Raw genomic sequence first — 26185 nt, forward strand, 5'->3', positions numbered from 1 at the left:
GTATATAATTGAAGACCTTCAGTGAATACAATAAAATCAATTTATACTGAAAAATACTGAGACCAAATTCATTTTTCTCAAATATTGTTTATTTGCCTTCTTACACTTACATTTTGACCACTCCAATAGACAGTTTTAACTTCTTGATGAAATTTGAATTTTTGTAGAGAACTTTTGTGTCAGATAATATACAACCAGGTATGAATATGAAAAAGGATCTTTATCACCTTCTGTGATAAAACAATGAATAAATAAAATTATTTAATTTAATATTGATTCACAATTTTTCAGACACCTCTTCATGTTTATATGTAGTCAAACTATCCCTTCTAAAACTCTTAAAATTATTTGTATGAGTTCATGATCACACATGATAAATTTAAAAATTCAGAAACATCCTTTACTTTTGTTGTTGATGTTTTTTTAAAACCCTGTTCTAGGTCTGCTAGAATTTCTTTTCTTGCTTAAGACATAAATGGTAATACTTAAAATCACACTGACAATTATCACAGTGCCAACCACTAACAGCACCAAAGTAGAAATGCTGAGTCCGGACGTAGGGGGATTTTTATCAGGAGGAATTTCGTCAGGTATGTCCTCTGCTTGAGGAACAAACAAAGCTGCTTGTGCAATGTTAGATACTTGTGATGTCAAATTGCTTTGATCCACACTTCGAATGGCAATGAATATGTGGGTTGCATTTTCTTCTGAGATATTTCCTGGTTTGAATGTAAAGGTTTCCTTGGAGTTGGCCTCATTTGGTAACAGATCAGTAGTGTTTACTTGCAGAGCATTATCAAAATTATCCCTTAGATCCAGGATACTTCCGCTTATTCTTATGATATACTTTTGAACTAAGAAAAAAAAAAGTTACATGTAGTTTAGAAACTAGAGCATACCATATTAAATTTCTTTTTATTCATTCTCCTCAAAGATGTCATTTAGTCATGCCAAGCTTATACTCATATCCAGAGCCTTATTTATTTTTCCCTAAAAGCTGAATTCTGATTTTTAAACTCTGCCAAATGCTACCTTCTTTATGAAAAGTGATAGCAGGTTAAAATGTGTCACATTTGATGATTCAAAACGTGAGATTATAAAATTAATACTTTGCTGAGCTATTAATTATAAATTATTTTCCTCTCATGCAACCTTACACCCTTGCTTTTGCAACAAGCAACTTTCACTCAATCAACACTGCATGACACTTCGTCCTTACCTTTTCCAACATCAAAATTATCTCCTGGTGCTGTCCATGTTAGACTGATCTCATCCTCATCTAATGTGGCCTCAAGGTCTGTGATTTGACTTGGTGGGAAGACGTCAGTCGAGGAGGGAAGATTTGGAACATTTGAAACCACAAATGCACCTCCAGATGCTGTTCTGGTGAAACTCTCCAAGTTTGTCTGAGTGTTCTCATCAATTTCAGGTCTTGGTAGATTCGCTTCAATGGTCCCTGCATTAAAAATTCCTGGTATTTAATGGGCAAATCTGCACTAATATTTTCAGAACTCAACAAATTGTATTTCCTACCCCACATCTTTCCCTTTTTTCCCATATACACAGTTACATTTTACTAATTTTGGTGACAAAGTCATAAGCATGCAGTTGGTGGAAGAATTCTTTCATTAGTATCCTGACCAGGGTATTGTAGGGTAGAGCTGGATAAATAAATTGCTTTGGCATTAAGGCTGCACTGAATGGGAATATTGTTATATAATTCAACATATGCCTTAAAAATAAAGGAAATGCTTTATTTCTCAAATTATCTTCAAGATGGGAATAAACCTGGGGAAATTACTACTGGTTCCCTCCCAATCACTTGTGCCAGGTTCCTTACTTCCTCCCTGTTGCAAGTGTTAGGGAATAATACTTCGGGTTATATTCCAATTGCCAACAGAAAGCCCCTAAAAGTCACAAGCGACAAAACAAAGGAAAGCTAACAAAAATGCATTTTTAATCCTTATCATCACCTTCCTCTACACATTTTTCCTTTTGACTCAGTAAAAACTTTCCAAGTAAATGTTTACTCACATATCTTTTAACAGCATATGTAATCGGAAGGATAAATTCTACCACTGGTTTGTACTTAGGTACATAACCTATTAGCCTGTTTGCTTCATCCTGAACTGAAAATGTGGCATATTATTGTTGATATAGGTAAGATGCTCCAAACTAATATAATAATGGGTGACATTTATCAAGATGCCAGACACTGTACCAAACCTTATGTTAATTTGGAGGCACACTGTAGTATGACTGAGCACTTCATTCCAGAAATGGGAAAAGCTATACTCTGAAGTTGTAAAATATTTGCAGCCTTAATCATATCAACTCACAATTATTCAAGCCATCACTGGGTTTCAGTGACAGCTTGAATAATATTATGAGGTACTCACCATTCACTACCCAGCCTGGTACATATGCAGCTCTATTCAGTGGATGCCTTAAGTTTCGCATGACAGCATTTTCTCCTCCATGAGCCCGTACTTTCAAGCTATATCTGCCATTTTCTTTAAAAGTTGTAAAATATCTGGAGTAGACTCCATCATTCTTAAAAGAATCAGCACCTTATTAAAGAAGTGAAGGAATAAATTACTATCGTAAAGAAAAAGAGAAATTTATGCATTTTCTAAACCAAGCATATGGCCTTTATAAGCATATTGCCTTGATTAGGCTCCCTATTCTGTGATTGACCCCTTGGGGAATATTTGCATTTTGCTCTGCCAACTAGTATCTTGTTGAATTGATATCCTTGTGTTACTTTGTGTGTGTGTGTGTGTGTGTGTGTGTGTATACACACAAGGATCCCCACTAAAGAAAAATTGTCTTTGCATAAGATTTAATTATCACTCCAGTCACCTACAAATTACCTATTTTGACTTATCTTCAAACACTCCTTTTTATTTTTATTTTATTATTTTATTTCAAGATTTCCTTAGCTAATTTATTAATTTTAAAAGATTTTTTTTACATCTTTATTGGAGTATAATTGCTTTAAAATGTTGTGTTAGTTTCCGCTATATAAAAAAGTGAATCAGCTATATGTATACATATATCCCCATATCCCTTCCCTCTTGTGCCTCCCTCCCACCCTCCCTATCCCACCCCTCTAGGTGGTCACAAAGCACTGAGTTGATCTCCCTGTGCTATGCGACTGCTTCCCACTAGCTGTCTATTTTACATTTGGTAGTGTATATATGTCCATGCTACTCTCTCACTTCATCCCAGCTTACCCTTCCCCCTGCCTGTGTCCTCAAGTCCATTCTCTACATCTGCATCTTTATTCCTGTCCTGCCACTAGGTTTTACAGAACCATTTTTTTTCCTTTAGATTCCATATATATGTGTTAGCATAGGGTATTTGTTTTTTCTCTTTCTGACTTACTTCACTCTGTATGACAGACTCTAGGTCCATCCACCTCACTACAAATAACTCAATTTCATTTCTTTTTATGGCTGAGTAATATTCCACTGTATATATGTGCCACATCTTCTTTATCCATTCATCTGTCGATGGACCCTTAGGTTGCTTCTGTGTCCTGGCTATTGTAAATAGTGCTGCAATGAACGTTGGGGTGCATGTGTCCTTTTGAATTATGGTTTTCTCAGGGTATATGCCCAGTAGTGGGATTGCTGGGTCATGTGGTAGTTCTATTTTTAGTTTTTTAAGGAACCCTCATACTGTTCTCCATAGTGGCTGTATCAATTTACATTCCCACCAACAGTGCAAGAGGGTTCTCTTTTCTTCACACTCTCTCCAGCATTTATTGTTTGTAGATTTTTTGATGGCCATTCTGACCAGTGTGAGGTGATACCTCGTTGTGGTTTTGATTTGCATTTCTCTAATGATTAGTGATGTTGAGTATCCTTTCATGTGTTTGTTGGCAATCTGTATATCTTCTTTGGAGAAATGTCTATTTAGGTCTTCCACCCATTTTTGGATTGGGTGTTTTGGTTTTTTTGATATTGAGCTGCATGAGCTGCTTGTAAATCTTGGAGATTAATCCTTTGTCAGTTGCTTCATTTGCAAATATTTTCTCCCATTCTGAGGGTTGGCTTTTCATCTTGTTTATGGTTTCCTTTGCTGTGCAAAAGCTTTTAAGTTTCATTAGATCTCATTTGTTTGTTTTTGTTTTTATTTCCATTACTCTAGGAGGTGGGTCAAAAAGGATCTTTCTGTGACTTATGTCATAGAGTGTTCTTCCTATGTTTTCCTCTAAGAGTTTTATAGTGTCTGGCCTTACATTTAGGTCTTTAATCCATTTTGAGTTTATTTTTGTATATGGTGTTAGGAAGTATTCTAATTTCATTCTTTTACATGTAGCTGCCCAGTTTTCCCAGAACCACTTATTGAAGAGGCTGTCCTTTCTCCATTGTATATTCTTGCCTCCTTTGTCAAAGATAAGGTGACCATTTGTGCGTGGGTTTATCTCTAGGCTCTCCTTTTTATTTTTAATCCTTACCTCTTACACTATCATCCATTAACTTTCTGGTCTAACAGTGGAAAACCCATCTATTATTAGAATAAACATTTGGGGGAGCTCAGGAATACTGTATCATGAGGATATTTCTTCATATCACCGGTACTAGAGTTATTTGTTAAATTGCAAACACATTTCTCAGGGAGGTTATGAATCTAGGAGAGAGGTTCTTAAAATGAGGTCCTTGAACCAACAGCATCTGCATTTCTCTGGATCATATTAGGAATGCAAATTTCTTAATTTGCACTCCTAGGGAAGGCTCCAACATTCGTATTCTGTTTTAACAAGCCCTTTGGGTGATTCCCTTTCATGCTGAAGTTTGAGAACCCCTGCTCTAAGTCATTGTTAATCACCAATACCTTCTTAGGTAAAGGTGTCCCAAATTAATTAAGTAGTCCTTGGGTTTCATCTGAGAAATGAAACAAGATACACGAATTCTAATGTAGCATGGAAGGGGTTGGGGAAAAGGAAAGAGTCACCGGACAGTTTAGGAAAATATTGTCATATTAGATGAAGACACTGACGTGAACCAAGAAACAATTTTGCCTTCTAAATTTTTCACAGGGCCAACTCTAGTTGATGGTAGGATTATAAATGACTGATTTAATTACACTGAAAAGAAGTTGATAGAAAATTCTGACAACTTAGAAGTTTACTGATGCGGTAATTTCTTTACTAAATGACACAGGGCCAACTCTAGTTGATGGTAGGATTATAAATTGACTGATTTAATTACACTGAAAAGAAGTTGATAGAAAATTCTGACAACTTAGAAGTTTACTGATGCGGTAATTTCTTTACTAAATGACCTGTCAAAAGAAGTTTCAGTTCCCAGAATAATTCAGAGTCTGGGAAAAAGGTCTTTAAGTACCACTCACCCGCATAGACCAAGGAGATAGAGCATGACCAACACTCTATTTTGTTTTCTCCCAGTCAGATCTGGTATCTCATGATGCTCCAGTGATGTTCCCTCCTCCATTATGGCAGATCTGCCTTCCCTTGTGCCTCAGTTCCTGCGAGTATATGTGAACTTTTATCTAGCTGTTGGGAATTACTCTTGCCTGTCACCCTCTCCCTGCCAAGGGCCCAAATTCTACTTAATTCCATACTACTGCTTGAGTTTCACTGTCTCTCACCAGCCTTTCTTGATTATATGCCCCTAAGAAACACTTATTCAGAATTCTTGATTCAGTCCTCAATCTCTCCAATGAGACTTTCCCATCTGTTGGTAAACATTGGTTGTCTAGATGACAAACAATAATGACAGTAAATAAAATTCACTGAGTGTTTACCATGTGTAAGACACTTGCAAATCACTTTGTAGATGTTACCTGGATAGAATTTCATGCTGGTCCAGCTGTTCATCCAAAATCTGCATCAATTCTTCTGGTGCCTATCCCTCTGCCCCACACTGCCGCAGGGACATAACATATCCTGAGTTATGAAAACATAGGCTTGTTCAGAGAAACCTGTGAATTACCTGCACCGTTATCCAAAAGTTCCAGAACTTCTGTATTCCCAGTATTCGATTCAATGAAAGCAGTCACATTGGCTCCAAGAATGGGTATATACCCTTGTAGAATTTCTGCATAAACAATCATTGGGCTGGGGAAACTGTTTGTGTCTTTATTCATTTTAGCCTTCACCGTGATTGGAGGCACAGAAGAATTTGCCGCTCGAGAATTTACTGTTATAGTTAATGTCTCTGAGTTTGCTTTTGCTTGAAGAGTGTAAGTCCAAACACCCACCTAAAAATTCAATGGAAATAGAGTAAGTGTCCAAGAGCAAGTTATTTTCTGTTTCCATTATCTAAGTCTAAAATAAATTGTATAAGTGTGTTGCAGAATAAACAGGGTTTTGAGAGTTTTGAGGGTTCTGAGGGTAAAATGATGAGAGTTGAGGCAGTTTGGATAGGACATCCTGACTATTGTCATGCCTGGTGTCCAAAATTTATGAAATCTCGGTAAAAATAAGCTTTGGAAAGTTTGCCTTGACCTTATCCTTTTATCTCAAAGTCCACAGATTCTATGATCTGGTAGTACTAAGAAATGGCTCTGTAGCTATCTACACAGCAAGCTGCACAGACTCTTACTACATTGCCTCCTCAAAGTTATTCTTAGACTACCTAATTTTTTCCCTTCTCTTCCTTCCTCCTAATGTGTAAATTCTTTCTTTTTCCTAACACCAAAAGTGTCAGGACCATACAGGCAGACATAGAAAGTACATTCTATTTTATCTTAATTTTGAAATGACACAAGTGTTGGCACCCATATTTATGATATTAAACAATGTATTTTCACCTGTAAAATAAATTTGCAAGGAAGTCCAAAAGTTAATTGTTTACCTTTGTAGTTCCTGGAATACTGAGATAGGCCATTTTGGAAGCTGAATCCTCCGTGAGAGTTCCCACTGATTTTCCAGTGGGATCCAAGACAGAAATAATGGGAGGCTGTTGGTTCCATGTGATGAGAAAGAATGTGTCCTTTCCCACAGTGCTATCAATTATTACAGTGCCGTTCATCCAGCCATTACTGTTGAGTTTTAATCCCTTACTTTCAAGCTGTTTAAATAGATCAAAAAATTAATGACTGGAGAAGAGAGTAATTTTATGCTTTTTTCTTTTATACATATTTTTAAATTTCTGCCCTGAGAACAAACTTAAATATGGCATACCACCTTAGGCTTGTGATCTCTCTGAAAGCTGATTGGGATGTGACTGTTGTCAGTCAGAAAGTGTGGAAATATAGGGACTGAGGACAGCACAGGGTATAATAAAAGCATTAGAGCTGGAGATATGGCCCTGTTATTATTTTCCCAGTTGTCTTGGCAAACACCCACCCTAGTATTTAGCATTAAAAGGTACACCTACCTCTGAGAAGATTAGCTCTGTGTGTGTGTGTGTGTGTGTGTGTGTGTGTTGCCCTCAGTTTACCATTTTCTTGATAACCTAAAATAAAATAATGCTGGTGGCTAGAGTGTTTGAATAGAGGAGACACAGTAAGTGGTGGAGTTCAAGAGAGAAAATCAGAACTAGCAAATAATGAGACAAACACTTAGGGATATTTTTCTGATGTGAAACTTGAAATAATTTTTCACACACTATAGAGCATTAACTTTGGACAGTAATCATGCCCAACAAGAGTGGAAAGAGGGCAAACTGATGTCTATGAAGGATGAAATCCTGAGGAGAGAAGTGAAAGATAGGACCTTTCTCTAAGAGGGGCTTAAAGGAAAGTTTTTCAAGTCTTTGTGGACAACTCTCAGTCAAGGAGAGCCAACTTTATCCACTGACCAAGAAGGTGCTTCCTTCAGATGTATCATTTCAGGAATGATGGTAAATCTCACTTCTACTCCATCACAGTCCTAAACCACAGATACCTTCACACCAACACTGATAGAAGGATATGAATTCTACCATTGAAACACGATGGCCATGACAAATATCTTAGTCCTATGTTAAATGGACATGTCTTTGAGTGGACAAAATATTATTGAGTTAAATTTGAATGTAAATAACTTTTTAAGCCTCCCCATCAGGAAAGTCTAGGAAAGTTATAAGGCCTTGCCTACATAGTAGTATTATGGCAAACTAACTAATTAAAGAGAGGGATGCAACCTTTTCTCTGTATTCCAGCTCCACCATCCAAATCCAAGTTTCCATCCACTCAGATAGCATACCTCTACCTTGTCACTATTTTCTCCCAAGATTTACCCATCATGTATGTCAATCCAGATTAACCTTTCAAAAATTTGTTTTCTTTTTGTTATTTCTCTATTTAAGAACCTATAGGCATTTCAAGTGAGGGGAACAAAACTTTACTCCTCCCCCTTTCATACTGTTTAAAAAGTCCATCCCCAAAACTTTGAGCACCTCCTGCACACAAATGTCTCATTTGCAGATGATTTCCCAATTTCTGCTCTTATATTTTAAAGTTCTTTTGGTATATTCCCCTCTGATATACCATCATCCACACAGAACAAGCATAAAATGATATCCTCAAAATTAGTTCTCTCACCTTATTTGTCAGTTTTAGACAATTGTGTCATCATTCTCTGTCAACAAGACTGAAACCCTCAGAAATGAGCTTTATTCTCCTTCAGTTTATTCTTTGTACACTGCCAAGCTAGATATCAGACCAGTTCTTAATTTGGGTTCTGGCTGAACTGCAAACCAGATCTCCAAACCAATCTGCAATATTATCCTAACCTTACATCCTATACTTCTGTCCTCCTCATTGTTGGAGAGTAGAGGAAAATAGGTTTAGATGAATATGTCAAGGTTTAAAATAGGCAATGAGGTGAATTGGAAGATGGAAGATGGATGACTTGGCATAAAGTGACATGATATAGACTTAGTGGGAATGGATGTGGAGAGAAACAGAATTTTGTAAATTATATTTTGAAGGAAACAGACTCTGTTAACATTTTTCATGGGGCATGAACAAAGAAGAATCAATTTACTCCAAGTTTTTAAATGTAAGTAACAGAAAATGGTGGTGTTATTGAAACACAGAAGAGAAACGGAGTTGAGGCAAACAAAGAGAAGAGAGGTGAATAAAATAAAAAGACAGTGAAAAAAGTGCTTTAAGAGGTAAGAGAAGCCCTAGACTTGTAGATATACTCTGATTATTCACTCTCTTTCTCCTGACAAATTTACTTCCAAGATATAATCCTTCCATTTCCAAACCACATTCTTGAGTTCATTTATCCAAATTAAATATATTTCATAGCAGTGAAGGTTGGGTAAATCTTGGAAGCATGAGGGTTTTTTTAATGCATTCATAGAAAAACGGATGCTATACTATTGGACAAAGTCTATTTTTGGTGGAAAATTTAACAGCATTAGGTTTTGATGTTATCCTTTAAGCAAACCCCATGGGAAAAGGAAAAAAAATACACCTGCTATTTCACTACTTCAATACTTAATTTGGTCATATCTAAAGGATAATTTCTATTTCAGATTGATTTTTTAATTAAAATTTTATTTGAGAAAGATATAGAACTCAAAACTTATAACAACCAAATTATTTTTCTTGGTTATGGCTAAATGTAGACATAAAAACCCAAGGACTGGGAAGTCTGACCTGAAGAGACTGCTGGGAGGCATCGGTGTTTCCTGATGCAAGGGCCGCGAAAGCATCAATGAGGCCATTGTTCTGGGCTTCATCTGTAGCAAATAAATGTTCTCCTCCTAAGGTGTAAATACATTAACTCGGTTGCTTTCCAGAAAATAAATATTTTCACATTTTAATGATTAATTAGATATCGGGTAAACAAAGCCATAGTTTCAAGTTTGTATTGTTAAAACAGACCAAAATCAGATAGGTGTAATGCTTAACTCTGAAATGTTAACTTAAAAATGTCATAACTGGGAGGTAAGCTACCTTTAAACCCCACTTACAGAAATCGTCCTGGCTTAAATGCATGAAATAATCAAAGAATATGAAAGATGTTACAATTTCATGTACTAAAGCTCACAGAGTTCACATAACCTTTTAGGAGAATTATTCACTTTAATTATCATTTAAGATACAGTTCTAACAATGAAAGCTTTCAGGTTTTCCAGCCAGAGTGGATCAGAATCAGAAAATTAGAAAAGTTAAAGAGCTTTCATATTGAGATATCCTGACAATAGTTGGCAATGAGGAGATAAAAAAATGGTAAACAATAGAGACAAGTCCAAAAAAGACACTACTTTGGGGGGAATACTTGGGACAGAAATATTTTACAATGGCTGTAAAAGTACTTTGAAATGATGGGAGTTTGTACAATTAAGCATTAAAGAGCAAGTATATATTTGGTAACATTAGAGGTCAATTCAATGTACTAATTGATATTCATAATGTTATAAATTGTGTTCTCTACTATGTTTAAGAAGGCACTGAAAATATGTAGTCCATTTTCATTACATGTCTCTGTATCTAAGATAATAGCTATTGTATATTTAATCAGAAACCTTGTTATTATATTTATACAGCCTGAGCCATTCCTTAACCTCCAGTCTAGACTCTGGTCTCATGTATTTCCCACTGTCCCTCAATGTGGCTTGCATTGTCATCCCAACATGATTTTTTCCCCTCTCATCACTTTTTCTTCCAGAGAAAGCAAACAACTTGATAAATGTCCAGCTCCAGTGTCACCTTGTCTCTCATGCCTTCTTTCCCTGACTCTATTCAACCCTGAGAGAATCAATGGCTCCCTCTGCTCACATAGTGCTTGACTCCTATGTATGTCCCCTGTTATGGAGGAGTGTTATCTCATTATGTTATCTGATTACTAGTTTTATTTGTCTCTCCAGCCAGCATGACTGTGAGCACCTTGAGATCAGGTCTGGTTTAACTCTGGTCCCAGGCTCCTAGCACAGCACCTGCACAGCAGGAGCTTAAGAGAAGTTGTCGAATTGTCAGCCTCTACATTTATGCATTGTTATCAAAGGACTAGAATGTATGTCATATTTTACCTGTTACATTGCTCATCTCTCTGACTGCTTCATCGGCATTTGGTCCCAGAGCAATAAAATGAATGATGGCCCCACTTTGTTTCACTTCATCAATACAAGTCTTTGCAGAGCTATCCTCCCCATCAGTCAGCAGCACTATTTCAGATCCATCTATTTGGGAGTTAGCGTTTCTAATTACCTACAAATATAATCAGAGCATTATTACAGGTGTTCCTAGATCAAATGGACGTAGAAAATAAAGTGTGCAGAAAAGAGGAGATAGCTTCTTTTTTAAAATCATAGGATCTGCAGTCAACAACTGCTAGGGGAACTTAAACACGACTTTTTATTTTCTGTCCACCTGCTGTGGGAATGTTTGCTCAGATGAAGTTGTGTGGGAGCAGGGGTGTGGAAAATCCTACTTGGGTTAAATGACTATGACATCTCAGTCTGGGGAATTCAGGACAACTAGACACCAAAAATATAATGGCAGAATGTGGCATTAAATATTTTTCTGTTTTCTTTGACCAGCGTGTCCTCTGACAGGCCTTCAGTGTATAAAGTCTGTTGTATATGCAGCTAGATGCATTAAGAGTTTACCTCAACATTTTTTAAAAAGTTAATGACTCCAAATTAGGGAACCCTCAGTATGCTTATAAAGAAAAGATATGGAAAGTTCTAAGCAGGTCAAGGTTAGAGATCTTGTTATATAATTTTTATTTTACCTCTAATAGTCACAAGCACAAAACTAAGCATATTGGTGGTGTAAGAGAATACATGACTTATTGAGATTGTGTTCTATTTGTGGCTTGAACCAACTGAGAGTTTTGAATCTAGACACCTGTAAGAAAGGATAAAGAGAATTTATCCCAGGATAGCAACCGTATTTCATCTTTGACAGCTTTATTGGTAATGACTTCTTGACACACCATTTTGAGAAATTGAGTCCAGTCCAAGAGGAAAAAAATGACAGGTTATCAGTGGCTTTCAGGAACTTGCAGTGGAGGTGTGTGTAGATTTACAAAGGAGGGTTTAGAATGTAGAAATCCTTAATAACGCTGGTATCAGGGGACAAAGTGACCAGTCTCATTTCAAATTTTGCATGTTTTGAGGCAAAGAATGACTATTATATACGTTTTATAATATATGTGAAATATGGTGTGATGTGCAGGAACCAAACTAAAATATAGGAAATGCGTTGATACATTATAGCATTTATACAGCATCCCCACCACATTCCCCCTACACATTCGAGAACAAATGAAGATTCAGAGATTAAGCAGAGTTCTCTGTCCTTCATATCTCCCTTTCTTGTATTAGTTTATTCACTGAACACTTGCAATGTGTTATTCACTGTACTGGTTCCTGGGGATTCAGCAGGAACTACATGGTTTTTGCATTCATGGAAAGAATTAAATTTAAAGATATTTATTGAGATTTGGGTGATAGGCTGAGGAAATATAGAGAAGAGTGACAAAGACACAACTAATATATTCAGTAAAGAGAAACAATATTATAGTGCTACCATTTACTGAAATTTGCTATGTGTTAAATGTGTTTTACACATTGTGTAATTTAATCAAACTCCCAACCTGTCCCTAGATTACTACCCTACTACCACTCTTACTCCCTACATTTTATTTTAAATTGGGCAACCAGAGTCATCTTCCTAAAACATGAATTAATTATCAGTCTCTGATACTTAAAAGCCTTCTGTTGTGTTTAAAATACAAACCTCTTATATTGTTTGAGGGTTTGAAGGATCTAACCATTGTCTGCCTGGCAATCATATTTCATACCCCTTCATTTGCCAAATTCCAGTGCCAATAGCTTCTATCATTTCTTAGAATAATTTAGTTTTTTTCACCTCTTTCCCAAGGGACTTTGCCCTTTTCTTTCCGCCTGAACTACTGGCTCCTTCTCATCCTTCAAATCTTAGCTTGAACATCACCCTTCAGAAAGCGCCTCAATGGCCTCTCTACCTAAAGTAGGCTGTGCCCCTCTTTCCCCTGTTACTTAATCACGTTACCTTTGTTTGGTCCCTTCACAACACTATCTCCACAACCTTCAATTATTGTTTTTAAAAAAAATTAATTGATTGATTTATCTCTATATTATCTGTTCCCCACTGAATTAACATGCAAGATTTGCTTCTTACATAAATAGTGTTGAATTAATTAAAATATGTTATGTTTACTCCCTGCTCCCTACAATATGTTGAATAAATTAAACATGAACAACCCTACGTGCTAGCTTTCACTACCTTATTGATGAGGTAATTGAAGGCTAGTGAGGTGAAGAGTCATGCTTCAGACTCATGCTTTCAGGGTCAGAAAGCTGGTAAGTGATCATTGTAGTTTGAACCCAGACTTCATGTTAGAAAGCTATGCTAAAATGCTATTCTATTTATAAAAGAGGGATATTCAATAGAGCTGGGAGTAGCAGGAAAAGCTACATAAAGGAGCAAGGATTTTGAAGAATTGGTACAATTTTAACATGCAAAGATGGAAAAGAAGCATTTTAGGCAGAGGAATTACATGGGCAAATATATGGAGGCTGTTAGTACATAGTGGGCTTGGAGAACAATGTGTACAGTAAGTTGGTTGGAGCATAGAGCATTGGGAAGGGAGAACTGAGAAAAAAAAACTGGCAAGAGAGGTGAGGGCAGGTTTATCAGAGGCTGAGAAGCTTTTAAATAACATCAGACTGAGAAATTCAGACTTAATTGTATAGACTGTGAGGGGACAGGATTTCTAAGCAGGAAAATGACACAAATGATATTAATTGTGAGTTCAAGATGACCATTTGTATAAAAATAAGATTCATAATAATAATTATTGTGAATTATATGTTCACTATGTAATATAATAAATATTGTTCTAAGTATGAACATGTATCTTTTTGCTCATAATAATCCTATGAGATAGGCATTCTTATTTTCCTATATTTTATAGATAAGGCATTGAGAATCCAAAGAGACTGAAAACTTTGCCTAGATCACATGGCTTGTAAGTAGCAGAGCCAGTACTCTGATGTCAAAACTCATGTTCTGACCAGTATTCCTTACCCTAAGTATGACTAACAGTTCCTGCTACATCTGGAACTTTGACAGATAAACATTAGTTTCCCTAACTGAACGTCACAGAAACTAAAATGAAGATTGGCCTGAGGTGGAATCATACCATCTGACTTGCTTCTTTGTCTTAAAATTTGATGACTCTTGCTGCTCAAGAACTCTTATTTATTTAATTAACATTAATTGAGCATTGACTACTGCATGGTAATAAGACAAAGTCTCTGACCTCATTGGGCTTATACTCCAGTGGAATTTTAATAGTCATTTATTTACCCATTACTTTACTCATTGATTTACTGATCCATTAAAATATGGACAAGTGATTTTTTCTATGTGATTAGTTCTCTGCTTCTTAGAATTCGTTATGTTAAAATTAGGGAGCACGTATGTGAAGCAGCACTTAACATAAAAATGTCCTAATAATAAACAAACTATATTTGAAGTACAATTTTCACCTGAAATCCTGATTTAATTCCACTGCAGATGGAAGTTCCTCCAGTAGCAACTGTAGGTAAACTCTCCAAGAGCTTTCTTCTTTCATTGCTGCTTATTATTTGGATTAGATTACTTTTGATGTAGGCAGTATTATCAAAGTGCACCATCCCCACCCAGGATCCATTTTCAATGGTCTGCAGCAGGAAATGTTTTGCTGCTTGATTCATTCGATTTAGGCGATTAAAACCCTGAATAAGAAAGGTTAGGAAAAACAACCAAGTAATTTTTGACTGGAAAATAATAGCAGATCACATAAAATGAGTGAATAGAATTTGTTTTTAAAGATTTTATGTCAATAGTAGTTGATGTTATTAAAGAAAACAAGTTTTTCAATTGAAAAATTTTAAAATACAGTTTTATTATGTAATACATATGTATAGTATAGTAAGGAACCCAGACTTTTAACCAGAGCTGATTCTTGGCTTCTAAGAACTTAAATTGGAGGTGTAGAGTAGGGTGGGCGTTGGGCTGGAACTGGGGGGGTGATGACATCTTAGAGACTGCTTAATTACTCCTGGGATCCTCTGTTCCAGTTGTATCAAGTTGAAACTACTCCCCAGGTCCCACAGTTTCAAACCAGACTATCATGGACTCCAGCTAGAAACTGAAATCTCTCCATCCACTGGCCACCAGACTACCCAAAAGATGAAACTTACTCTAAATTCTGAGAGACCCCGTTCCTACCCCACCCATTTCCTCTTCTGCTCCTAACCTCTCCCCACCACATTTCCACTAGGGATTAACTGGAATTGGTTCTTTGGTAACCCATTAGGACTCATATCCTTATTTCCTAGGTGATGAATACCCAGGATATATACCTTTCCATGCGTTTGTCTTTTTTCAGTCCCTCAATACCAATTGATCTGTGGTACTTCTTCCTAACACATGCCCAAATTTCCCTCTGAACTCCCCGGAACCAAATCATGGTGAAGAACTTTTTCTACATCCCCATCTTAGCAGGTTTTCTCTACCACTTTGCTTTACCTTTAAACGTGGCTCTGCCTGCACCCTGTCTAGGGGAGGCTGCTCATCTTCTTCCAATTAAGAACCTCATCTCTCCCCAGCGACACTTCCTAGAACACTTCTGTGTGCTGGTATCTACCACTCTGATGCTCTTTCGGAAACCCTGTGCTATTGTGGATTATTTCACCCAGCTGTATCATCCTCTGCCCTCTCCACTACCACCCAACTCCCATTTGTTGAATACATTATTCCTGATCTTCGGCATGCTCTGTTCTGCCTCAAATGTGCCATCCTTCTGGGTACCTTATCACATTACATCTGCTCATTTGTAGTCCATTCATTTCAACAATTATTTATTGAGTGCCTACATGTGATAAACCCTATTCTAAACAAAAGGGATACAAAGATGAATAAGACTGCTTCAAGTCCTAGGGGACCTGGTTCCTAGAGAACATGGTTTCAAGTCCTAGAGGAGTTCACAGTATAGTAGGAGAGAAATGTGTAATTTCAATATAATATATAGTAAAAGAGGTTTGTACAGGTCATTGTGGAAGATCTGCTGAAGGGCCCTTAGCCCAACCTGGAAGACCAGCCCATGTCCTGGACAAAGTGGGTACCTACATCAAATTTTGAAGGATAAGGTAAGTATGAGTTAACTCATGATGCGGAAGAGAGAGAATTTTGTCTCTTGAACTATGAACTGTTCAAGGATATGGATCTCTATTCCTAAAGCCTAGTACAGTGCCTAGTACCATTCACTTAATGAGGGTAGAAGGAATGAATGGCTGAATCTGGTCCTATCTTCTTTATGGTGATGCTTTTTGTCTGTGTCTTTGAGCATAAGGAGGTCATTCATATAGGTGATGCAAATAAGGTAAAGCCATGTTAAGAATTCTCCTGGTTGATCTTTCACTCTCTCCTCATGCCTGTCAAGTATTTACAGTAGATAGAGGGAGCAAGTTTAGGAAACTTACATATTTCAGTCTCTAGTTCTGATCGTCTAACAAAAGCTTTACTAAAGGACCTAAAAGTCCTCCTCCATAAACTCTCCATTTTCTGGAAAAAAACAGAGATTCTTGGATTAGGTCCTTCTAACTCTATTGCCATCCTTCTTTCTTTATAATGCTCATTGCCCCTCTTGAGGTCAAGATCACAGGAAGTGATGGTACTTATGCCACCGTGCAGTTTAGAAGAATCCAGGTGCAGGTAGCAGTCAGAGTGTTCTTAAGCATTCAGTCACTGCCCTGTCCCTACATCCAGGAAAACTGGGTGCATGAACTTACCCCCATGCTTCCAGACTTATCAAGGACTAAGCACACAATTCTTTCCCTGATCTTCAGCAATGAGAAGACGGGCGGAGGGGGTGGTGCCACCATAACCGTTGTGTTTCTAAAATCCTCAGAATTGCTGATCACCTCCCACGTGCTTCTGAAATTGCACATTTTGTTTTGTAGGCTTGGAGCTTCACGGTTATGGTTTTTTTCATTACAGAATTCAGCGACCTAAAAGGTTAACAAAATGAAAAGAAATTTTATATATGATACATTTATTTTTTTTATATGATGCATTTAAAAACTCAACTACAAATCTGAAAAGTATTAAAAACCTCTTCTCTAAAAATGTTGTTTATTGAATGAAATATGATTCAGGGAGGAAACATATAATAGTAAGGGAGATTTTCAATAATAATAATAATAGGTGACACTAGATGAGTGCTTACTATGTGCCAGCCAATGTTCAAAGAACTCTATAATAATACATCTAATCCCTGAACAGATATTTTATAAACATGGTAACAAGTCCTCTGATTATAAATATACAGTCTGAAGTAATGATTGGTATACTTACAGAATCAATACCTTGCATAAACATTATGGATGTCTTTTCAGTTTGATATTTATCAGGGAAGAACTGACAATCTTTTTCATACAGTTTTGTCTTAGAATCAGTTTTGCATCTACTAGTTACACAGCTGTTTCCTTGACACTTATACACTCTGTTTATACCAGTAATGCCTCTGGAACACCTGAAAATGTGTGACAGTTAGTCTTTGAGGCAACCTAATCATTTAAATTTTTATAAAACCTTAAGTGGTCTTCTTATCAAGGTTTTCAATAATGATCTTTATCAAGGTTTTTATTCTTATTTGAATACCACATACATCCTATTTTGACAGCAAAGTGTCAGGGTTCCTACCAGAGCACTTATCTGTTTTTCAAGAAATTTTTGAGGGAAATTTTAAGTAGGATCTCCAGTCTATGCAAAGGGTGAGTTCTCTTCTGGAATTAAATCTCCTGCTGTCCTGCTTATACTAGTGGCTGTAGGCTCCCCTTTTCCAAACATCTCTCCTAGTAGCCTTGTGATGGTAAATGCACTGCAGCCATCTGGAAAAGGCATCTTATGAAATCATTTACTCTTGGTGCCACTTTAGCCTAAGGCTGTTTGTATATTTCTTATTCAAAGAAATTATCTTCAAGAGAATGAAATGTTGCATAGCTACAAGTATTTTGATTATTCAAGGAATATTTTTATCCAAAGTGAAATGTGGCTGGAAGGAAAGACTGGGATACTGCCAAGGACAATAAAGGATAGTAGAGGGATTTTAGACATATGTTTTATTGCATGGAATTTGCCATAAGTGGTAGTGATTGTAACAAATATGCTGGAATGTGAATGTAGCTCATCTTTTCAGTATATTACAGGTCAAATTAAAGAAGCAAAGACTAGATTTTATTTAGTAATTTAGGGAGTCTTCTAAATATGTCTGTGCCTCTATTGCCCCAAAACTCAGCAAACATAATGGTGTTATCTATGTTAACAACCATGATGAATATTATGCATAGACTTAGACATTTAGGGGAATATGATATAAACAAATATAATCACATAATAGTCTTTAAAATACTCATCCTAAAACTTGGTGCTATGGTGCTGAGGAAGGACCTTCATTGAAATTTGTACATTTTTGATAAGTCCCCACCCCCAGCAGGGTATCTAAGATTGATTAAGCTGCTGATGCCCAATTTTACATTGATTACCGAATCCATTCTGCTCTCTTGATCTCAGAATCAAGAGGATTGTCTATTATTAACTGTGATGTTAGATTTGTATTTTAACATGAACGTTATAAATCCCAGGAAATTTGTTTGGCTCTTTGAAGCTGGTTGATTTCCTACTCAGCCACATTTACCACTACTTATTTTTTTCATTCTTTTGTAGAGTAAATAATTTTGACCTCCTAGCACATAGTACAACCCTTTACAGAGAGCACTAACTTCAGCAAAAATGAGTTCTGGCAGCTATGGTAGAGAGGTATAAAAATATGTCTACCAACTTGACTACCAAATGCTCTTGAAGTTATGTGTATTTTAAATGAACAACCAGCTTCAGGACTTCCCTGGTGGCACAGTGGTTAAGACTCTGTGCTCCCAATGCAGGGTCCCTGGGTTCCAACCCTTGTCAGGTAACTAGATCCCACATGCATGCCGCAGCTAAGAGTTTGCATGCCACAACTAAGGAGCCAGCAAGATGCAGCTAAGGAGCCTGCCTGCCGCAACTAAGACCCAGCACAACCAAAGAAATAAATAAGTTTTTTAAATGAATAAATAAATAAATGGACAACCAGCTTCTTTGAGATACATTTTCTTAAAAAACCAAAAAGCACTGTTTTGTGATATAGCATCTGTTACCTGCACTGGGACAAAAATGAAAGAAAGGCTTTTGAAAGAAATCAGTCTAAGGAAAATGAGAAGTTACTGCCTGCAGTAATTTAAGACAATTTAAATAGTCATGCCTTGTTGCTTCAATTTTCTTTGACTTAGCGCTGTAGAAAGGCTCATCATCATTGTACTCATCAAACACTCCCCAGCGGAGATGGGCCCACTCATGGACGCACACTCTACCTGTGGGAAAATATTTCAAATACATGATTATATTTCAAGTGACATAATCCATCCCTCATATATTTTAAGAAAATTTTTAAAAATCCAGAATGTTTAGGCTTTAAATAACTGCTAACATTTATATTTTTGTTTATAAAAAAGCATACTGAATTACATTTCATTTTATTAATTATATAGTTTTTAGCATATTATTTTTTATTCCACATTTGTTAAGTCAACGAAACATTTATTATGTGTATGCCATGGGCAGAACAGATTGAACTTTGAGTTTTGGTTCTTGGGGGGCAAAAAGTCTTAGATATTACAGTGGTTTTTGGCTCTACAAAACTCACTCCTACCAACAACATAAACATATGTATAACACATCTGTGGTATTAAAATTTCATGAAGGTACAATTAGTTTTAAAACGTCTAAATATGCTCCGTAGGGGATTGATAATGAAAGAAAAAAATTGAAAAACACTGCTATAGACAAAATATAATTTGGGCGGGTGTCTAAATGAGGTGATTAATTTATAGTACTTAGCACATATAAGCATTAATGAAATGAAAACAATTATTTTTAATTATATATATTCAACACTATACTAGATTCTAGGAAATATACATGAGTAAGATATAATCCTTGACTAGGATAAGGTTAGAGAGAGGGAGTCAGAATTAAAATTTTTCTTCCCTAAGAATTTCAGGGTGAATAGAAGAATAAAGAATTTCATCCTTGAAATGCAGGATGAAAAAATAAGTACATTTTTTGTTTTAGCAATATTAGGAAAAACTTCAGCGGAAATAGATATGGAGAAGTAGAAGTTAGAAATATAGTCTGGTCCACTCCAATGTGTGTTTCTCCAACTCAGACTACCTCGTGAGATCTGAAAATTGGAGGACAGTGTCAGTATTATGAGGAAGTCATGTTTCTTCTTTAAGTCCTTGCTACTCAAAATGTGTTCCTTGCACCAGCAGTGTCAGCATCACATGGGAGCTGACAAGAAATGCAGAATCTTGCATCTACTCTAGACCTATTGACTCAGAATCTGCTTATTAGCAAGATCCCTAAATTATTCCTCTACACATTAAAGTTTAAAAACACTGTTTTTAGGTTCCTAGGCAAATGGGCCAGATGAGTGAACATGAATTATATACATCCTTCAGTGTGGGAGGAAAAAGCTCTCATATCAGCTACAGTGATAGGAATTTGGTGAATCTTAAGAAAATTTAAATCTGCCTGCGCCTGTGGTTCCTTTTTTTAGAAGAGTTCACTCTCAGACTGGCTTTCTTTTCAGCTCATGACTGGTTGCCTGGCTCCCATGCCTTCCTCAGTTTGCTGAAAGAAGAGAATTCAGGTGCTCTGACCACACATACAAAAAGGTAACTATGTGAGGAGATGATATGTTAATTAGCTCAACTGTAGTAATCATTTCACTATGTACATGTATAGCAAATTATCATGGTGTACATCTTAATTATATATAATTTTTATTTAAAAAGCAACACCTCTGACTTAGAATTCCATTCCTATCTCAATCATTGTCTCAGTTCCTACTAACCCTGTTCTCACTTCCAACAGCATTTCTGTGTGTGTGTGTGTGTGTGTGTGTGTGTGTGTGTACTTTTAATATCTGCTGTGGAGGCAGCTTGCAGCCACACTGAACTGCTGCTTGGATGGTCCAAAAGATCTTTCCAGGGACCTATTGTTTTTGTTATCATTTTTATTACAAATTGCATAGATTTTGAGGAGTTTCTTCTTAATCTTATTTCCCCCCAACACCTTGTTGTTTTTAAGGCATTGTTTTGCAGAATGTGAGTTTTCCCACAAACACATGTATCACATTATGGCAGAAACACTTGTCTAAGAAGGAAGGGGGGAAACTGTCAGTTATGGGGTAAGGGCTGAGGTGAGGAGTATGGGAAAAGAATAAGAACTCCGGTAGGGGCATTGGCTTTAGAAATTGAAGAAAATCTTCCTCTTCTAAGACAGGTGGAAGTGGAGGGAAATGAAGGTGGACATGAGTTTGGAAGTAGAGAGGAAGAAGGTAGGGACCTCTATTTTCTCAATCAAGGCATCCGTTAACTTATGAGGTGGAAAACACTGGCTAGTGATCTTAAGAAAAGTGGTAGAAGTTTAGAACAGCTGCTATGGGAAATGAGAAAGGGAGAGGAGAGAAGGCAAGTCCAATCATTGTTGAGTAGATTTGAGGACTTCACTGAGCTTGGAAAACGTGTTTTTTTAAAAGATACCAATTAGGTTTATAATTTTCTTTCACAATCTTGGAAACATATTAACAAGAGTCAAAAAAATGACTGGAAATTCAGTACAGAGAATTGGCAAGTTGAATAAAACATAAGGATAAGAATGGTGAGGGAGTTGTGCTATTTATACTTGTAGCTGACATGACTGACTTTGCTGGATATGTCAGGTAGAAAAGAAAGTATATCTAGAAGGGCACAAAGGATTAAAGGTGCCAAGTACAACAAGCATGGTCAGACTAAAGTATGGGGGAGAGGTAAGATTGGGATGGGATAGGATGATGGAGCTTTTAGGATTGGGTCCAGGCATTGTTGAGGACTATGACTAGCTGCCTGTTTGACAGAGATAAGAGACTTAATGAATGTTCACTGAAGGGGCAGTGGAAGAGGAAGAGGTGGTTCTGGGGTGTGCAGATTCAGGAAGGCTTTCATTGATTGGTGACGTATGAGTTGGACTCTCCTTTGACAATAATTTTCATTTTCATCTGAAAAATATCGTGCTTTAGTTCATTTGAAACAATGATCTTAACTCTTAGATTGAACCAGATGAGATGCCATTTTCATAGGTAAAAATGATCACTTATAGACAAGTTCATCTGGTTCAAAGAGTGGATTGAATAATAGTATCAGCAACTAACAGCTTGTGAGCATTTTCTATTGGCCAGGAACTATCATCTTGGCCCTTTTCAGCTTGCCACGCATCTGCCTTCCATGGAGGTGGCATGTGATTGATTAATATCCAGCAGTGGAGAACTGAAAAATTAAAATCTAAAAAGTGTTCCTAAAGCAAAACATTTACTATGGCCATCCCATGTTCAAATTTCTATAGAGACCATACTGAGTACAATTACAAGGATGATCTAGTTTAATGTTCCCAACATTTCTATAAGATAGGAACTCCTCTACTCACCATTTTTTAGGAAATAAGCACAGAGAGGCTGGGTCACTTGTCCAAGGTCACCCATAGCTGTAGGGGGAGTCAGGATTTGACCCTAGGGACTCTGGCTCCAAGGCTTGTACACTGAACATGGATATAAAGCTGTGTGTTGGAATCATGGCAAAATATTTGTTTTAACCAAAATTCCTACCTGATGGTCCAAATTCATTTTGTTTTTTTCCAAGTACAAAGTCGGGGGTGAAGTGAATGTATTCTCCTTTTTCTTCACAGGCTGTGAATTGCTTGGTATATGGCTGATCTCTACCTGGGAGGGTAGGTGGTGAGACTAAAACATCAGCCTGAAAATGTTTAAAAAGGTGTTTAAAACATCAGAATAGGAATGATAACATTTGTGTGAAAAACTCTGAAATGAGTAATTTAGGTCAAAATTGAGAAGCAGTAGAGAAAATATTTTTAAGAGAAGATTTTTGACTCTTACATGTTTGTAGCTTTCATGTTTTGGCCTCTTGTATTGACTTTTGTTCTTCCAGTTCTCTGGAATTAATATTGATACATTTTTGAAAAAAAACCTTTTTTCTGTGGCTTCAAACAGATAAGTAGATGCTGCAGTCACCATGTCCTATTATTATAGGATAAAAGAGAAGTGAGGATGGCCAAGGGAGAGTAGACTAAATGAACAGGCATTCATCACAGGCAATTCTCACCTTTAGTAATTAATACAAAAAGAAACTGACTGGTGAGTAGGGTTTCTGATTCAATATTTAAAATCTGTCACCTGTCAGTCCAAAACTGTGGCTTAATTCTGCACATATAACAGCTTTCAGTCTTCTATAATCCTACATCAAAAGGCAAATACTTATGTTTGCCATTAAAAGGAATTGTTTAATATGATAAAAGGCATGGACTTTGGAAGCATCTAGACTTGGTTCCAATACTAGCTTAATACTCTGGCTTAGACCTTGGCTAGTTTATATGACTGCTTTGAATCTCAGTCTCCTTGTCTCCTTAATATACTATTACAACCTATCTTTAAGGTTGCCACAAACATGAAATTAGTTATAAAGTACACATAGGCAGTCATAAAACTCACTGATATCATTACTATTGTAATTCCTACTAGGGAACAGTCTTACCTGATGCAAGCTGAGGAAAACAGTTTATGGAGATGGCCTATAGAAGAGGTTTTCACTATATTCCCACCTCCCAGCAGAGGCAGCTGGGTTGGGAGCACAGGGAGTGGAGTAGTGGAAAAATTCATAGGAGGGGCAGAGCTTTTTGATCATAGGCAGAGCTTCTTGCTCTGCCATCAAGCTGAAAATAATATCACCTTATATTGTTTAGTATCCTGAACCCCAAAATGTTATGATTAATAGGAGAAATAGTTCCTCCGAAGAGCTCATTATCTAGTGGAGGAAATAGTTGGATAAAATGTTCTTTGGTAATCTATTCTGCATGATCAAATCCACTGAATAACTGAGGAATACTGGGTGCTGTATGAAGATGTCAACCTCTTCATGTTGCTGGCAGCACCACAGTCTACAGTATTGTTTATGTCACAGTAGATCCTCCTCTTAATTCTTCCTGACCTAAAATAAGACCACAATAAAATTATTCTTCTTCAGGAATTTCAGGACATTCTTTCCTGTTCTCTGGCAGATGGTCTAGTGTGCTCTTAGTGTATTGAAGAGATCATTAAACTGACTAGGCTCAGGGCAGGGATCAGCCAGAAGCCAGAGTGCAGAGAACTGAGACCCAGATGACTGGCTCTTGTTAGGAAAAGGACTTTAGAGAGCTCCCAAAGTAGGTTGGAGGTTACTTCTGAATTGATGATAATTATGTTTTTCCAAGTGTTCAGACCAAAACCCCTGAAGTTTTTTTTATGACTCCTACTTTCCCTCCACCCCTCCTCTACTCCACACACCTATCAACAAATTTCTCTATGACACTCTTAGAATTTGTCCAGAATCACACCCCAGTAATGATCTCTACCACAATATTCCTGCTCCTATTCAACATTACTTCTCACCCTTGAAGCCTTCTGTGACTTCTATTTTTACCTCCTCCCCTCCCCTACCCCACACATCTAAACCATCAGCAAATTTGCCTATGATAACCTCACAGACAAAGAACATGTTCAGAATCACACCACATTAATGATCTCTACCACAATATCCCTGTTCCGAGTCACCAGCACGTCTCACTTGCAACAGCTCCCGATCCAGTGTCCCTCTGTACCTCTATGCTGCAACAGAGCTTATACAAGATGAGGGACAAAGGAAAGCCCTCTACAGTGTTTCCTCAAACTGCCGACAGAGTGACTCCAGAACAAGCACAAGAGAACACACCTCTCCTCTTCTATGGATTCTGATTTCACTCAGAGTAAAAGCCCAAATCTTTCTGATGATCTGGGCCCTGCTACCTCTCCACCTTCAGCTCTCCCCCACCCTTCTTCCTGCTCATTCACAGTTGTTTCCTTGGTCACATCAGACATGCTGTCACCTCCAAGCCACTGCACCTGCTGTTCCCTCCCCCAGGTTTTCAACTGGCTCTTCCAGGCGTCTGCCCAGATGTCACATCAACAGTGAGACCTTTCCTGACTACCCTGCATGAAACAGTAACCCACATTCTCTCCCTACCCCAGTCCCGCCAACACTGCCTATCCCCCTTTGCTGATTTATTTCACTGCATAGCAACTTACTACCGTTGGCCTGCTCTACGTTGACATGTTTTTATTATCTATATCATTTGAAAAGTATATATACTGCAGGAGATCGGGAGCTTTAAAAAATTTCACTGCTCTCTCTCCTGGCATGCCATAAGAAAGCATTCAATAAATAACTGTTTAAAGAACAGACAAGTCCAAGCGATTGTCTTCCCAGTTCAGTTCACCCTGCTGCTGCTTCTCACCAGAAGGATGGGAGATAATTTCCCCTTTTCGGTTCGTAACATTTGATAGCAACGGACTTAAAACAGAGATTCTCTTTCTTTGATCCCCTTTTCTTTCCCTCCTGCAGTGTGAAAAGAGATTGTGTTTGTCAAAATAAACGGCACGGGGACTATAAACATTCCCTGTACTCCAGACATTTTCTGAGGCTGAATTTAAGCAGTAAAGATGTACTGCAGTGAAGTTGTATGCTGAGGACCACCCTGCAAACTGTGTTTGAGAGACATTAATGAGTTGCATGTAGGCCTGGAAATATGCTAAATGTTCAGAAAACGTTATAGTACATCTGAAATAAAAGTAAACTTTCTTCCAAAAAAAAGAACAGACAAGTCCAGTTGCTAATTTAGAGATTACGAAACTGAGGATCAGGGAGACCCCATGCCTTGTCTTTGGTCTTATGGTGAGACAGGGTAGAATGCTGTCTAGAACCTTCAATTTCCACTGCCCATTGCAGCATTGTTTTTTACTTCATCATGCTGCTTTTAAACTTCCTAGAGTGCTGAGAAGTTTCCATTGCAATTATTAACTACTATATATTTTTTCTCATCAATTCAAACAGAAGAAATCCCATTTCTTTCTTACCTTTATCTTTTCAATTAGTGTTTCATCTTCTGGCACAGCAGGGTCTATAGCAATGATAATGCCCTCATAGCCATTGTTATCCAGCCGAACAAGGGAAGTATTGGACCCCTGCAGCAGGTATAGGGCCAAGAGGAAGACAAAATTTCTGAGTAACTCCAT

The 26185-nt window shown here is 37.3% G+C and overlaps 1 protein-coding gene across 1 annotated transcript; it reads right to left on the reverse strand.

Moving 5' to 3' along the window:
• Positions 1-423: 423 nt before the first annotated feature.
• On the reverse strand, positions 424-26185 carry LOC103020289 (calcium-activated chloride channel regulator 4). Its single transcript, XM_007173052.2, has 14 exons — positions 26027-26185; positions 22979-23119; positions 22691-22838; positions 19250-19358; positions 17305-17482; positions 16740-16958; positions 14454-14681; positions 10944-11121; positions 9568-9674; positions 6828-7043; positions 5964-6231; positions 2400-2570; positions 1220-1456; positions 424-854 (listed from the first exon to the last, which is right to left on the reverse strand). Exons 1-14 carry the CDS (start codon positions 26183-26185, stop codon positions 424-426), a joined length of 2790 nt encoding a protein of 929 aa, XP_007173114.2.

The sequence above is a fragment of the Balaenoptera acutorostrata genome, unplaced genomic scaffold, assembly GCF_949987535.1.
Source record: "Balaenoptera acutorostrata unplaced genomic scaffold, mBalAcu1.1 scaffold_1019, whole genome shotgun sequence".
Taxonomy (NCBI): Eukaryota; Metazoa; Chordata; class Mammalia; order Artiodactyla; family Balaenopteridae; genus Balaenoptera; species Balaenoptera acutorostrata.

Excerpts from the sequence above, each read along its gene's own strand:
- LOC103020289 (XM_007173052.2), bottom strand. The coding sequence starts at position 26,185 with ATGGAGTTACTCAGAAATTTTGTCTTCCTCTTGGCCCTATACCTGCTG. Across the intron at positions 9,675-10,943 it reads AGAGATGAGCAATGTAACAG|GAGGAGAACATTTATTTGCT; the intron begins GTAAAATATGAC and ends TTTACACCTTAG. Across the intron at positions 855-1,219 it reads TAATTTTGATGTTGGAAAAG|TTCAAAAGTATATCATAAGA; the intron begins GTAAGGACGAAG and ends TTTTTTTCTTAG.